Source organism: Abramis brama (assembly GCF_963993115.1).
Source record: "Abramis brama genome assembly, chromosome: 3".
Taxonomy (NCBI): Eukaryota; Metazoa; Chordata; class Actinopteri; order Cypriniformes; family Leuciscidae; genus Abramis; species Abramis brama.
In genome coordinates, this window is record NC_139965.1 from 17,971,701 (window position 1) to 17,986,191 (window position 14,491).

The 14,491-nt window shown below is 38.5% G+C and overlaps 1 protein-coding gene across 2 annotated transcripts in view; it reads right to left on the minus strand.

Moving 5' to 3' along the window:
- Positions 1 to 14,491, minus strand: part of ntrk3b (neurotrophic tyrosine kinase, receptor, type 3b) — a 125,693-nt gene that overhangs the window by 85,908 nt on the left and 25,294 nt on the right. For both annotated transcript variants that reach the window (XM_084108181.1, XM_084108182.1), the window contains exon 3: positions 13,055 to 13,126. In XM_084108181.1, coding sequence (XP_083964307.1) covers positions 13,055 to 13,126 — 72 coding nt within the window. The remainder of the gene's footprint in view (positions 1 to 13,054; positions 13,127 to 14,491) is intronic.

The window sequence follows — 14,491 nt, forward strand, 5'->3', positions numbered from 1 at the left end:
GTCAGAGGGGAAACACAATGAAACATGACATGTTTCTTGAGCTGCAAATCAGCATATTTGAATGGCTGGTGAAAATCCAGCTTTGCCTTCTACATTTTAAAACATATTAAAATAGAAAACAGGGTTACACTTTATTTTAAGGTGTCATTGTTACAGTGTAATTATATATTTGAGTACTGAGTAATATAAGCAACTACATGTACTTACTAGGGTTAGGGTAGGATTAGGTTGAGGGTTAGTTGCATGTAATTATGCACAATTTACTTTTATTGCTATGGTAAGTGCATGTAACATATGTAACAAGGACACTGTAAAATAAAGTGTTACCAAAAACAGTTAATTTAAATTGTAATAATATTTACAGTATTACTGTGTTTTTTTTTGTTTTTTTTTTACTGTAGGTTTGATCAAATAAATGCAACGCATTAGTGAGCATGATAAGAGTATAGTGTTAAGTATCTGTTTCCATGCTTTTGGTTGATCTCTAGGATATAGAGGGTCCAATTACGTTAGGAAAACCAAATCTCCAGCGGATCGGCCAGATCAAGGCAGCCCACTGATTGAGTTTTGCAGGGGCGTGCAGCTTTGCTCCAAACACCGTAACCCTGTGCCAGTTCAACACTGCCATCTGCCCCTGTCTCTCAACTCATCAGAGCAGCTGAAGGTGGCGGGCCCAGGTGTCGGGGCACGGCAGCTCCGTGGATGACAGCTTTGAGCTGCTGTGAGGTGTCGGCATTCTGCCAGGCCTGGGCACAGTGACAGTTCGGCATTCATTAGTGCCCCTCACACCTCTGTCATTCGCGGGACCCTCTAGTATCTGTCCTGACAAGCTTTGACCTTATGATAGTGTATTTGAAGATACAAAATAGGGTTTGGCTGTATCACAGTCTAGACCGAGAGATGGCAGAAAGGATTAGACTGTTAGGGGCTGTTTACACGTTTTCTGTGATCGGATAGCTATCCGATTGTGAAAAGACCAGGTGTACTGTAAATGCCCTCTGAAACGCATTCGAGACGAATTTAAATCCGATCGCTCAAACCACACCAGGAGGTGGTCTGGGCCGCATTCCAGACGAAACTGGACAAGTCTAAATGTATCTGGTTGTTGAAACCGCATTATGTAAATTTTACTCCTCCCAACAATGCTAAGAAATAAACGTGTGAGAGCGTGTTATAGGCTATATGTCATGTTATAGCCAGATATGACGGTGCTGCATCACCGCAGATGAGCAGCTGAGCATCTATTCATCAAGCTAATGTGAAAACTATTGCAAATCAAAGTGAAAGGAAGGTGCAGACACTTAACACACAATCATCTTCATTAAAAGTAAAGAAACAAAATGATCTTACCAGTGCTGTTGCCGCTCACCTATTGTGGTTTTTGATTTTGAAATTAGCTGATGATCAATAAAATGCAGCTCATATCTGTTGATTTCGGTGACGTGAACTCCATTAACTGCATATAGCGCGGGAACTGAAGATCGAATTTAAATCCATTTTGCGAAAACACATTTATGTGACCAGGTGTAAATGGAATCGTTTTGATAAATCAGATAGCTATCTGATCAGTAAAAACGCATGAAGTGGCCAGGTGTAAGCAGGCCCTTAAGATACACTACCATTCAAAAGTTTGGGCTTAGTAAGATTTTTAGAAGACAGCAGCTATTTGACCTAAGTGCAAATACTGTAGCAATAGATGCTATTTGCATTAAGTACAAATAATGATAGATGCTATTTACACTAAGTGAAAATAGCAACTAGATTAAGTGAAAACAGCAGCCTTTTCTTAGCGATATTCTATTTACGCTAAGTGAAATATGCAATAAGTGTAAATAGTAGTTAGATGTTATTTATACTAATAAATAGGGGCAGATACTATTCCTCGTTGTTGTACATGAAACGGTATGCACTAATAGCATAGAGTGTAAATTATTATACTTATTAAAATTATTAAATGGAAGCCGCCTTATTGGGACAATAAAGCCCTCCCTACACCTGCCACTAAACACTTTATAATTAAACACACGTTAGAAACTTTATATCCGTTTTTTATTGAAAATAAATTTCCGATCTGATAGGGAAAAGGGAGTAGAGCAAGTTCGGCAAAAGGCGGACACGAATTTGGGTTGATTTGCGTCAAAACTTTCTGCTTATATGCCTTAGCAACTTCCACTCTATAGAAGCGGCTGTCGGTTTATGAAGATTTGATGGATGAACTCGCGGCTCGATTGGACTCTTTTCATGTCAAAAGTGATAAGCCTTTTCAGTTTTATGGACGTCGCATGAAATCTTTGATATTACTTTGGTCACTGTCATTATGGTAATGGGTAAAAGAATACAGGCTTGACTCCCGTTGCAGTATTTGAGACACTACTGTAAGTTGCTGTGTGAACAGGACATTTCGAGACTCACAACTGTAAGTAAATGCGGTTGTCAATCCCAAAAACTGACAGTGTGAACATATCCTATATAATTAGGAGGGGAAAATTTTAGTGCAACCAGTAAGCTTGCCTATCATTCTGGTTCAACATTGTTTCAGCTTCACATTTACATTTAAATATCAGTTTTAGATTTAAGTTTATTATTTGTTACTTAAATTTCAGCTTGCATGTTCAAGAAAGTGAAATGATTTAGAAAGACTGAAGACAAATGCAGCTGTGGCCTATGATTCGATAAAAGCCTGATTGTTTCTTATTCAGGCGCGCTGGAAGCTGTTTCATGCGAGGGGGGCTGAGTGCTGGGTCGGAAAATATGTGACGTCATTATGTTGTGGCAGACAACAAGACATGAAATTTCTCTGTACTGTATGTTGTAGCCATTAAAGAAAACATATTTAGTTTCATATTTATGTTTAAATATTATAGGCTAATGTTATTTTTTAATTTAATCAATGTTAATTATGAAAGTGAGCATGCAGCAAGTCAAGTCAAGTCATCCTCATTTATATAGCGCTTTTAACAATGTAGATTGTTTCAAAGCAGCTTTACAGAGACAAACGTATAATTTAGGGTAACAGAGATTGTTTTGGCTTCATAGCGGATCTCTAATTAAGTTATTTTCCAGCTAAAGTTAGTTTTGATTGATTCGCTTCCGTCGCAACGATCATTTGTTATTAAATTAGGGGCCGCTAAGACGACACCATTCTCTCTACATAGACTTTAAATGCGAACCTGTGAGAAACACTGATGGCGTTCACATGCGCATTAAGAATTGGTTCTATAGTTATGTGCGTTTGAATATATGTGCGCAGGTTTGGAATTCCCTACAGACCAAGCCTAAACAAAGTACTGGTCTTTCCTTATAAATTTGATACAGACTTTTATTTTATTTTAATAACTCAGTAGGCATCAGAGCGTTAGTTAACGCTGTCCATTGATGCCCATTTTTAAGTACAATATTATGTTAGTCCACAGCCCCCCCCCTTCCCGCGCCACTGTTCTTATTAGCAGAGAAACTCACAGTTACTGTGGGAAAAAATGTAAATAATTATATGTGCAAATTTTCTGTACTGAACCAGTCATGTAAACAGCATGAGAAAGACATGATAGCCTACATCATGAGATGCGCAATATGTCTGGAGACATGGAGTGGGTAAGACATGATTTTGACCACTTCATTGACTTTAGTTTTGTAGAAAGACTCTTTTTAAAAGATTTTCGTTTTGTATAAATTGTATCTTAATTTTGATCAATGTGTTATCAACCAATTGCCTGTATTTAATAAATAAGAAGCAAACATATAGCAGACAATGTAATAAGGCGCCGGCACCATCACTTGCATTGCACGTGAACTGGAGGGCGCCGAAACTCAGCTTGTGCATCACAGATTTGAGAAATATAGGCTATCTATTATAGAAAGCTTGAAATGTCTACTTTTAAACAAAAGTATTCAAAATGAAAAGAAATAAGCTACTCTCTGATTATGTAATCCAGGGAACGACAACTGGCGGCCCGCGGGCCAAAACTGGCCGGCCAGCAATATTTTCTGGCCCGCCGGATTATTTTGGAAGTCCTAAATGCTGCACAAAACTCTTCCACTACTTGAGAAAAGACGTAGCCGCATACTGTGTGAAACGCCCATAGGGAATCATGAGGCGCGGGATTACATTTTAAAGTATAACTGTGCGTTCACACCGGACGCGAATAGCGCGTCAAATTCGCGCCTGCCGCGTCTAGTTATACGCTTGACCACTTTGTGTCCATTCGCGCGTCAAAAGACGGTAGCGGTCAGAACTCTGGTGTACTTTGGACTGAGCGGGCAGTCTGGCTGACAATAGCCCACTCCCGACATCTTTTGACAGCGTATCCGCACTTAATTCTGACCACCTGTACACCTAGCTCTGAGGAGCTGTTTGGTACTGAAACCATTGTCAGTCAACAACATTCTTTTTTTGCAAGGATGTTTGAAATAGTTCGGCAGAAAATAGCCTACTTCATTTGTCAGTAGGGCAATATGATTTTCGTTTATGTTGCTTAGAAATTTGAGTGATAGGCTTTGTCCTATTTAATTTATGTTATTTATATTTCATTAATTTTTTCTGTGGCATTTTTTTTCTCTGCTGACAGTACAATATTAAAATAGCCTAATATTTATATTGACACAAACACAATTTTTTGTATAGCATTTATAATTATTATAGGCTACTTAATCTCCTTCTTTTCGTTAGAGACATTTTAATGTGAGATTATGGAAACGAGATCTAAATTTTGCGGACCGTCAGGTCGGGAAATAAAGCGGGTGAACACAGAGTGTATTTTAAGGGTTGCTGAATAGAACCTTGCGGGAGCGGGACGGAAAAAAAACAGTCCCGCGCAGACCTCCTTAGGTGTGTATGTGTGTGTCACGAATAAATAATAATAAAAAAAAAAGGAATAAAGTTCAAAAGTCGGACTATAAGCGAATGAGGCATTGCTATTCACACCTTTATTAAAATGTCTGTAATCTGTTACCACAATAGTAGCCTACTTGATCTGTTTAAAATGATTTCCTTGATATATGCCTAAGGTGTTAAATTAAAAATTAAAATTAAAATTTGTCTAATCCAGTAATTATTTTTTTCTATTTTTGATCTGAGCACAATCAGAAAATCAGAAAACCCGTCGTTATTCGTTTTTTCATTTTAGTTCAGGAAATAAATAATGGAAAAACAAGTTTTTGTTCATCTTTTTTATTTGGTTTTAATTTGAAAAAACGATTGAACGAATGATCCACGGACGGTGACGGACCCATCATATTCCGCGATTATAGGCCTATATAAGAGTATTTAATTTGTATCCATAGGCCCAGCCTCTGTGTAGCTGGCCCGCCATCTACTGGCTAAAAAAAATATTGGCCCGCGGCCAAAGTTACTTGCCGACCCCTGATGTAATCCATATGAAATGTGCATTTCTCTCTGGCGTTCATGGCGAGTCCGCATCGTCAACTTCATCTTTGCAGCGACACAGAAAACACCAGTTTATTAATAAACAATTAAATGTCTCCTTGCTATTTTTGACACATTCATAATCATTAGTTTTGCCGGTTCTTTGTGGCAAGCTTTATGCGTGTGGTCGTGCGCTTGAGTGCGGCTATATTACGTAAACGCTCATTATCCTGTATATAGCCTATTTACTTAATTAAATTAATATAAAGGGGCGATTTGTCCACTAATGGCTTAAATTAACAACTACTAGTCGACTAGAAAAAAACTTTAGTCGGAGGCAGCCCTTATTCCACATATTTCGGTACCAGCAGGCCATTCTGGGTTGAGCGAGCGACCCTGAGCGGAATGAGCAAGGGAGCGGAATATTCAGAAATGCGCTCTCCGCTCACGAGCTCTGATCGGAACAAAGCATGACAAATTCAAACTTTAGTTCATTTTCTCTGTAGCTTGAACACTCAGTAGGCATAAGAGCGTTAGTTAACGCTGTCCATTGATGCCCATTTTATTTCACGTTTTTAAGTACAATATTATAGGCCGCTGTCGGTAGCCTAAAAGAGGCCTAGAAATAGGGTTTCGTTCCGACAAACGGGGCACTACTTTTTCTTTTGCTCAATATGTTCAACGTTAATAAAAGGTATCCAAGCAAAAAGTTATCCACGCATTATCCTGCAGTTAATGAGAAAAGTGTAATTTATTGGCGCACTATATTGACTGCGTATTGAGACATATAAAACTGTTGAGCTAGATTTTCAACCAATCAGCATCGAAAATGTAAGTAGGTCAGAGCCGAAATCAAGCCAATATCACTACGCACATGTAAACATGGAGGAGGACGTAAGCAGCGCATCTTCATCTGATAGCGGCGATCAAGCTCGATTAACACCCGTAAAGTGTATTCTTCATGTCGGAAAAGATGGTGGGAAAGGTCCGCAGCCCTTTACTGAAGTCCGATGGGAAAAAATCAAGCAATGTGCGTAGGAATGGCTCAAAACGTCGGACACTACGGAGCTAACGTTAGCTATTGCTAATAAACATGTTGCCCTCCTGGACAAACTGGTCTCTGATGTCCCAACAACTACGGGTTTCACCCGGCCTGCTATCAGCGTTTTATAGACAAAAAACGCTTGACTTGTGTGTATATGTGTGATGTGTAGGTTTAGGGGTCGGGTTAGTGTGTGTGTGTGTGAGAGAGAGAGAGATGGGTAGGTTTAGGGGTCGGGTTAGTGTGTGTGTGTGTGTGTGTGTGTGTGTGTGTGTGTGAGTGAGAGAGAGAGATGGGTAGGTTTAGGGGTCGGGTTAGTGTGTGTGTGTGTGTGTGTGTGTGTGTGAGAGAGAGATGGGTAGGTTTAGGGGTCGGGTTAGTGTGTGTGTGTGTGTGTGAGTGAGAGAGAGAGATGGGTAGGTTTAGGGGTCGGGTTAGTGTGTGTGTGTGTGTGTGTGTGTGTGTGTGTGTGTGTGTGTGTGTGTGCGTGTGTGTGTGTGTGTGTGTGTGTGTGTGTGTGAGAGAGAGATGGGTAGGTTTAGGGGTCGGGTTAGTGTGTGTGTGTGTGTGAGAGAGAGAGGGGTAGGTTTAGGGGTCGGGTTAGTGTGTGTGTGTGTGTGTGAGTGAGAGAGATGGGTAGGTTTAGGGGTCGGGTTAGTGTGTGTGTGTGTGAGTGAGAGAGAGATAGGTAGGTAAATAAATCAAAATTAAATCTTGTTTACAATAATCATTCCTGTGAATATGTACATGTAGTGCAGTTACGTCTCAATACGCAGTCTATATAGTGCGCCAATAAATTACACTTTTCTCATTAACTGCAGGATAATGCGTGGAGAACTTTTTGCTTGGATACCTTTTATTAACGTTGAACATATTGAGCAAAAGAAAAAGTAGTGCCCCGTTTGTCGGAACGAAACTGAACGATACAGCTCACGTACAGCGGCCTATTATGTTAGTCCACAGCCCCCCACCCCCTTTCCGCGCCACTGTTCTTATTAGCAGAGAAACTCACAGTTACTGTGGGAAAATTTTTTAATAATTATATGTGCAAATTTTCTGTACTGAACCAGTCATGTAAACAACTTAGCTCAGTGCCTGAAACATCTCAAAAACAACAACTTGAATAAATGTCACTGTGAGTTCAGTTTTTGTTCACATTTTTCTGCAATTATGTTAAACGGGCCATCCAACTGAGACTGAACAATGTTCAGTGCACCAACAAACTTTCTTTTCTTTTTTTCATCGTCTGGGATGAAACAGATCCTATGCTGTGCTGCAGAATCAACTATCAGCAGTTGTTGAGAAAGCAGGCTAAAGCAAGATGACCCCAACCGTGAGTGAACAGGGTGTGAATGGAAGACATCTTCCTACAATCCCCTGGAGTTTGAGCAGACAGTGATGATCTTGAGCTTGCGGCTGTGATAAAACGCTTCGGACTGGAATGAGTGACAGCGGCTTGGAGAGGCTGTCTTTACCTATGTACACACAGTGTCAGGCCGAGAGCCCGAAACTGTCTGTCAAAATCCAACCTGCTGACTGAGCAAAGCATGCGAGCTGAGGTGGAGCAATACGCCCTAATCTTATTTATAAGACAGAAATCTTGGGGGAAGAATTACATTAGTTTAAGCCTTCAGAGACAACAATAACTTTGACTTGTGTGTCATATACCTGCCATATTGGAATCATAGTGGCTAGAAAGCATCTTTGGATTCTATTGACAAATTTACAAAGGCAAAGTATGTTCTTGTGATGATATGACATGACATAATGTTCATTAAAATTATATAATATTTATTAAATAGCGTTTATTATTATCAAGGCTCGCTGTGAATCTAGCAGATCCGGGAAAAAAACCCTTAAAGCATAACCACCCACTTTTACACAGCAACTACACATTTGGATACTTGGTAAGCCCAGTTAGAGGTAGCCTGACTACGTCAGACTGACTACAGAAGCGAAATGAAATTGAGCGGAAGTAGGATAGCAGCTTATCTTTCAGTTTTCCAGCGGCCTTCGGACGGCCGGGCCAATCAACGAACAGAGGGCGGGCTGAGAGCCGTGACGTAGATGCTGATTGTACCGTGGATGTATAGATTTACTTCACATAATCTGCAAAAGTCGTTCACAGCCATGTTTACTCCAGTATTTCGCGCGGTGGTTTTGTTTTCGCATCATACATGTGTTTACAGTGGAAGTTAGATGCGGCTGAGCATGCGCAAAACACACGCCATAACCAAACGTTATGTGATTGGCTTACGGGTAACCAATGATTTTAAACTTCAGACAAGCGCCCCCCCGCGAGAAAGAAAACGCTTTTCAATTGTGCCATGCCAGACTCTGTCTACGAAGCAAAGTGAAGTAGCAGAGTCTGGTATTACCAGGCTAAGTTAGAGGATGGAAAATTCTAAATTATTTGATTTTATGAAAATGGACAAAAAGCTTGACTCTTAAAGGCTTTTTAATAACAATTGTGTATGGCTTGTCATTTGTGCTGAAAAATCGCATTTCGTGTGAAAGGACCTTTTTTATTCTTTAAAAAATGCATAAAAATGTATTAAAAATAAAAATAATAAAGAATGATATGTTGTAAAATTACAAAGAATGACAAAGTGCTTCCCAAGCCTATCCAAATGTGGTGTAACAAAATAAAAGGGTGTAATATTCAACCTTCTGCAAAAGCAAAACCCCTTTAAATTCTTCCTCTGTGCCACAGCTATTAGCTTATCACCCCACATAGGCTAAATGCTATGTGTTCTGCATATCTTATGGGGATGTTTGAAAAACATTCACAGCCTCCAAAATCTACATTCAAATCTGCGGATAGTTTAGTCTGTTCACTGACCGTCTGACGAACATTTTGCACAAAAAACGACAAGAGCCAAAATCAACAGTTCCAATCTGATCGGCATGTTATATTTGACTTCTGGGAGTTTAGAATAAAAGCTTCATTCATATCATACACAGCTGCAGTATTTGAGCAAACAGCAGCTCATATTTGAGATATACACTGTAGCATGCATGGACACTAACTGTAAATAGATGCAATAAGAATAGACTGTTTTACCGCCACTGTTGTCTCAATGAACAATACATGCTGCATCTGCCAAATGGAGTCTGACTAGTCTGACTAAAACATTTAGAGCCAAAAAAAAGCAGTTATGTCATTCTCTGGTTAGTAAGTGATGGATGGAGTAAAGTGATCTGCCAAAATAAGTAAGACCACAAAAAGAAATCAGGCTTCACTGGGCAAAAGCTTTTAGGATCAGTGCGGAATCTCATGGGTTTTGTACTGAAAAAGGTCAATTTTAAGGTCATTTTATTTATATGGCGTCATATTAGTCTTACTATTAGTCTTTTCATAAATAGTAATAAACTATTTCAAAATTTCATAAAAGTTATCATACATTTTATTCACATCATGAATTAAAAAAAAGAGCCTAGGCAGTTAATGTAATGTCAACTAATGTATAATGTGCATTTTTGACTCCTGTACAAATTCATCAGGATCTGAATCTGGTAATGGGATTGAGCTTGGGGTATTTTTAGTTCCCTTTGCTGTCCTGGCAAGCCAAACCACTTCTTTGTTTGTCTTTAATATTCCATAGTGTGTGTTATATTTTGCATATGTAGGCTAATCATCTTTCTGAAGTAGCTAATGCATCTAACTGTCCTATTAAATGTCATTTTTCTAGCTTTACTTTACTTGCTTTGCGTTGTTGGCTCCAGAGTGCTTTACATGGCAGCATGTGCAATGCATGATAATTAGTTCAGCGACCAGCTAGTGTCTAACAATTAAAATGCATGTTTATAGTTAAAGTGAAAGAAATTTGAAACTGAGAATAAATCATTTAAGCCTCACTGAATAATATGCAATAGAGTTTTCTAAATTTAGTTCACATTTCCACAAGAATGAGGCATCAACAAGCACTCATTTAAATAATATTTTAGTATTATGTTAAATTATCATATTTGCAGACTTGTACATAAAAAAAAAAAAAAAAACTTACAACAACCTAAAATAACAATGCCTTCTCTACATTGCCTTATCGGAAAAAACTATATATAGATATGCCATTGTATAACAAATCTGGACGTATACTTCACATAATCCACACACAGTATACTGGGTCAAACCTGAATTAATGTTCCTGGATAAACAACGTTTTCTGATCCTTGAACCACATTTCAATCAAACAGATTTGAAGGACATGTTTACAGTTTATGTCAATTTATGCTTAAAACCAGGGTTAGGTTCTTCTATCAGTGTTATTCATAATTTCCCTCTGATTTTAGGGATAAGTTATGGGTAGGGTTAGGTTTAGGGGTAGGGAAAAAGTTATGATTAAATTTTCGGACAGGAATTGTTGTTTCAGGATCAACAAAATGTTGGAACACGTCTAACTTGGCTAAATCAGAACATGCATGTACTGAAACAGCAAGTACAGTATGATTAAATGTGACAAACAAAAAAAACATTTGGACTGTATTATATCACACATAAGATCACTCAGCCCTACAGTAAAGCCATTTTGTTAGAAATATTCTTGTGCAGATGCGAGTCATGTTAAAATGAGCACATAATATTTGGCCCTATAATTGAATGAAATGTCTGAGGAGGGGGTCTGGTGAAGAAAGTGACATTTTGGAACAGGAGAATCACGTAGAGGAGAAAGACTTAATGAGGAAGAGACTTTCTGCCCTCCCTAGAGGATATGACCTTTCCTCCTCCCCTACAATGGGCCCTTCAAATTTATTAGGCCCCTGTTGATATGTGGGCTGTGGAGACACAATGTCTGGCCACCCAGACGGCGCACCGTCATTTAGCACACAGGACGTTTAGGACACATAAAAAACAAAACATTTATTCAAGTCAATGTGGGGAATTAACAAGCGTTTTTCTTTAGGAGCTGGGGAATTCATTGTTACGGAAATTTGGTTAAGATTAAGGAGCGTGCTCTCAGTCAAACCCAACTTTAAAATAACCTACTTAAAATGTATAGTAGCGAGAGGAAGTTACTTTTATTAAAGATTATGAGCACACGTTAATTGAAAAAAATATATATGTTCTCAGATAAATCCTTTATAATAAATACAGCAATATGCCATAAAAACTAGAATTGTCCATTTTGATTTCATGGTGACTTTAAAGAAAATTCAAAATAAAAAATTATCAGAGTCCTGGAGAAAGCTATATGTGAGCTTTGCCATTCATCTCTGTACGTCTCAAGTACAGTTGTACAGTAATTAATTTACTCCACATCGCCTTAATCAATGTTTTGTCTTTGAAAATGCTGCCCATTACTGAATGTGATTTATTTCCATCAGCTATTACAACTTCAAAAACGACCACTTCAATCCTCTGAGAGCCACAATTAAATAAGACATAAGCAGTCAACATCTTTGTTACTGAAGTTCCTGACCATATTTTTTAATGACCCCACAATTAGCATGTCCATCTGCTCGGTTTGTGCTTTAAATGAACACAGGATCTTAAAGCACATTCATGAAGTGCTTAGTCTGTTCGCTTGCCTGTAATTGAGACCATTATCGCATACTCTAGAAATCCATGCATTTCTCTGGTTGTGAGACTATCACAGACCCCAAAGGTCACAGCTAGATATTTTGCTTACTGTCACGAATGGTAAAAAAATGTAGTAATGAGAATATCATGATGGTTTCTCCTAGCTATGGTACAAAGCACCTCCATCCATTAGTTGTGCAAAGGTTAAAATAAATGTTAGCTAACATGAAAAGTAAAAGCTGTGGTCTGCAAAAGAGATATGCCCTTCAACTGGCACCTGTATTTCAGAAGTAAAAAATGATCAGCAGAAAACTTGACATGAAAGTTGACGTGAAATAAAAATGCACCCTTCTTTTTTCTAAATGCAGGTTATTGATCTAACTTTGAACTATTCATCCGTCCATGCTTCATTTTAAAAGGAAAATGGTTCTGTAATTTTTTATCAAAATGGCTTGATTTTCCAGTGAAACAACAGACTTCTCTCTGCTGATGTATACTGCACTTCTCCAATCATTTAGTCCACTTAAACCTCACCTATTTCTTACAACAGACTGCTAGCTCTCATCGGGCCAATCTGCCTCCATCTAATCAACAACCAATTGATAGTCCTCGCCCAACATTTTTTCTAACATTCGCAAATTTAACCCTTAAACGCATACCTCGGGTCTTTAGTGACCCGGGATGTCATTCACAACTATCCCCCTCAGTCATTTTTTAAAGTTAGACATCAACCTTAGTATTCCTCAATCAATTCATTATGAACAATATAACAAGGAAAAAAAAATTAATTATAAAAGAATGCCTGTTTTCCCATTCATTTGTTTGTAAAAATGTTATAAGTATGTTTTTTTCTGCACAACATTAATTGAATCTTTGATGACTGAATAAGTGCTATTCGCCAAAGTGGCAATGTCTGATTCACAATGATGAAGTGACGTATCATTCATAGTTACCGCAGGCAGAAAACAAAAGAATAGGATGTATCATCAGCAAAACTTTTTAGTTTACAGTTTACTGCACTTGCTCATGGAAGTAAACAAGAATGACTCATTCACTTAAAAGATTCATTCAGAGAGTAACAATCACTCCTTCATGACACAAGCACACTTATAGAAGACATTTTACTCACATGTAGCGGAGGTGAGGGTTCTGTGCAAATGCACGTGCCTGGATTGTCCGTAAATTGCAGTTCATTATTGTCCTGAAAAACAGAGAAACACTACTGTATGAAAATGCACAATTCCTTTCAAACATCTGTGAATGATAGGTGTCATTGGCCGGCCACAAATGACCAGCATCAATCCAGCAATGATGAGTGCAAATTAATTTTCCCAAGGTAAGACTACCAACATTTATCTCAGCCTCCATACAGCACGGTTCATCCAGTAATTTTGACTGAGGGCCCTGTTGTTGGTCATTTGCACCTGGCATTGCAAGTCGATCATTCAAACTTGAGAAAGCCAACAGTTCATTAGAGCCTTGCAGCTTGATATACATCGTTTATGATGATAAACTGCAGAAGCAATCTCAGTTTGCCATCTTTCCCATCTCTTCAGAGAGTGTCATTAGAATAATGGTATCATCAGGGTCCCCAATTTCATAGCGCTGAGCCACAGCGGCAGCTGGAATGAATTGTGCATCCTAAAGACTTTGTGCACAGTCTGGGTGGCATTAATTGGTAATGACTGCATCCTTTTCATTACAGGAATTTAATGCAAAAAGTGATTACACTCACAACACCCTTATCCGGTGAACAGTAATCAGTACAGAATTAGTTTTATTATGATGATGGCTCTATAGTAAACTATTTCTAGGAATACAATTATCCATCTCTATTATGAGAAAGATATAAGGAGGATGTTGGCTGTGTTTATACCATTTTTCTTCTTAACCATTCAGCTCTTAAAAGCCTAAAAACAATGGTCCTTCACGTGACATCCATGATCTTGTGGGGGTGGGATTATGAGTGTAGGCAGATATTTCATTTCGGCACTGCTGCAATGGTTCTTCTGTATGCGCTAGAGAAATCCCTACGAGCAGGTCAGCGGTTCCTACCAATGCTTGAACTAGAAAAGTTTGGCTGAATTTTTAAAATGTTTAAAAAGCCTGGCACTTCAAATGTTGTTTAGGCCTAGGGGCACTTTAAACACCTTAAGATCAATACATCAATAAAGGGACAGTTCAACCGGAAATACAATTCTGTCATCACTTACTTACTCATGTCGTTTCAAACCTGCATGACTTCTTTCTTCCATGGAACACAAAAGACATATTTTGAAGGTCAGATTTGTGTTCTGCATAAGAATGGTAAATGGTGACACAATTTTTTTTTATCCCTTCAAGACATGGATGGATGGATGGATGGATGGATGGATGGAAATTAAGATGGATAGATAGATAGATAGATAGATAGATAGATAGATAGATAGATAGATAGATAGATAGATAGATAGATAGCCCATCAAAACCCACAGGTGGGATGAGATGTTGTATGACTCAACTAAACTATTTCCCGCCAAAACCTCCACAGACAGGTCTTGCATTCATGTGTTTGCTTATGCAACAA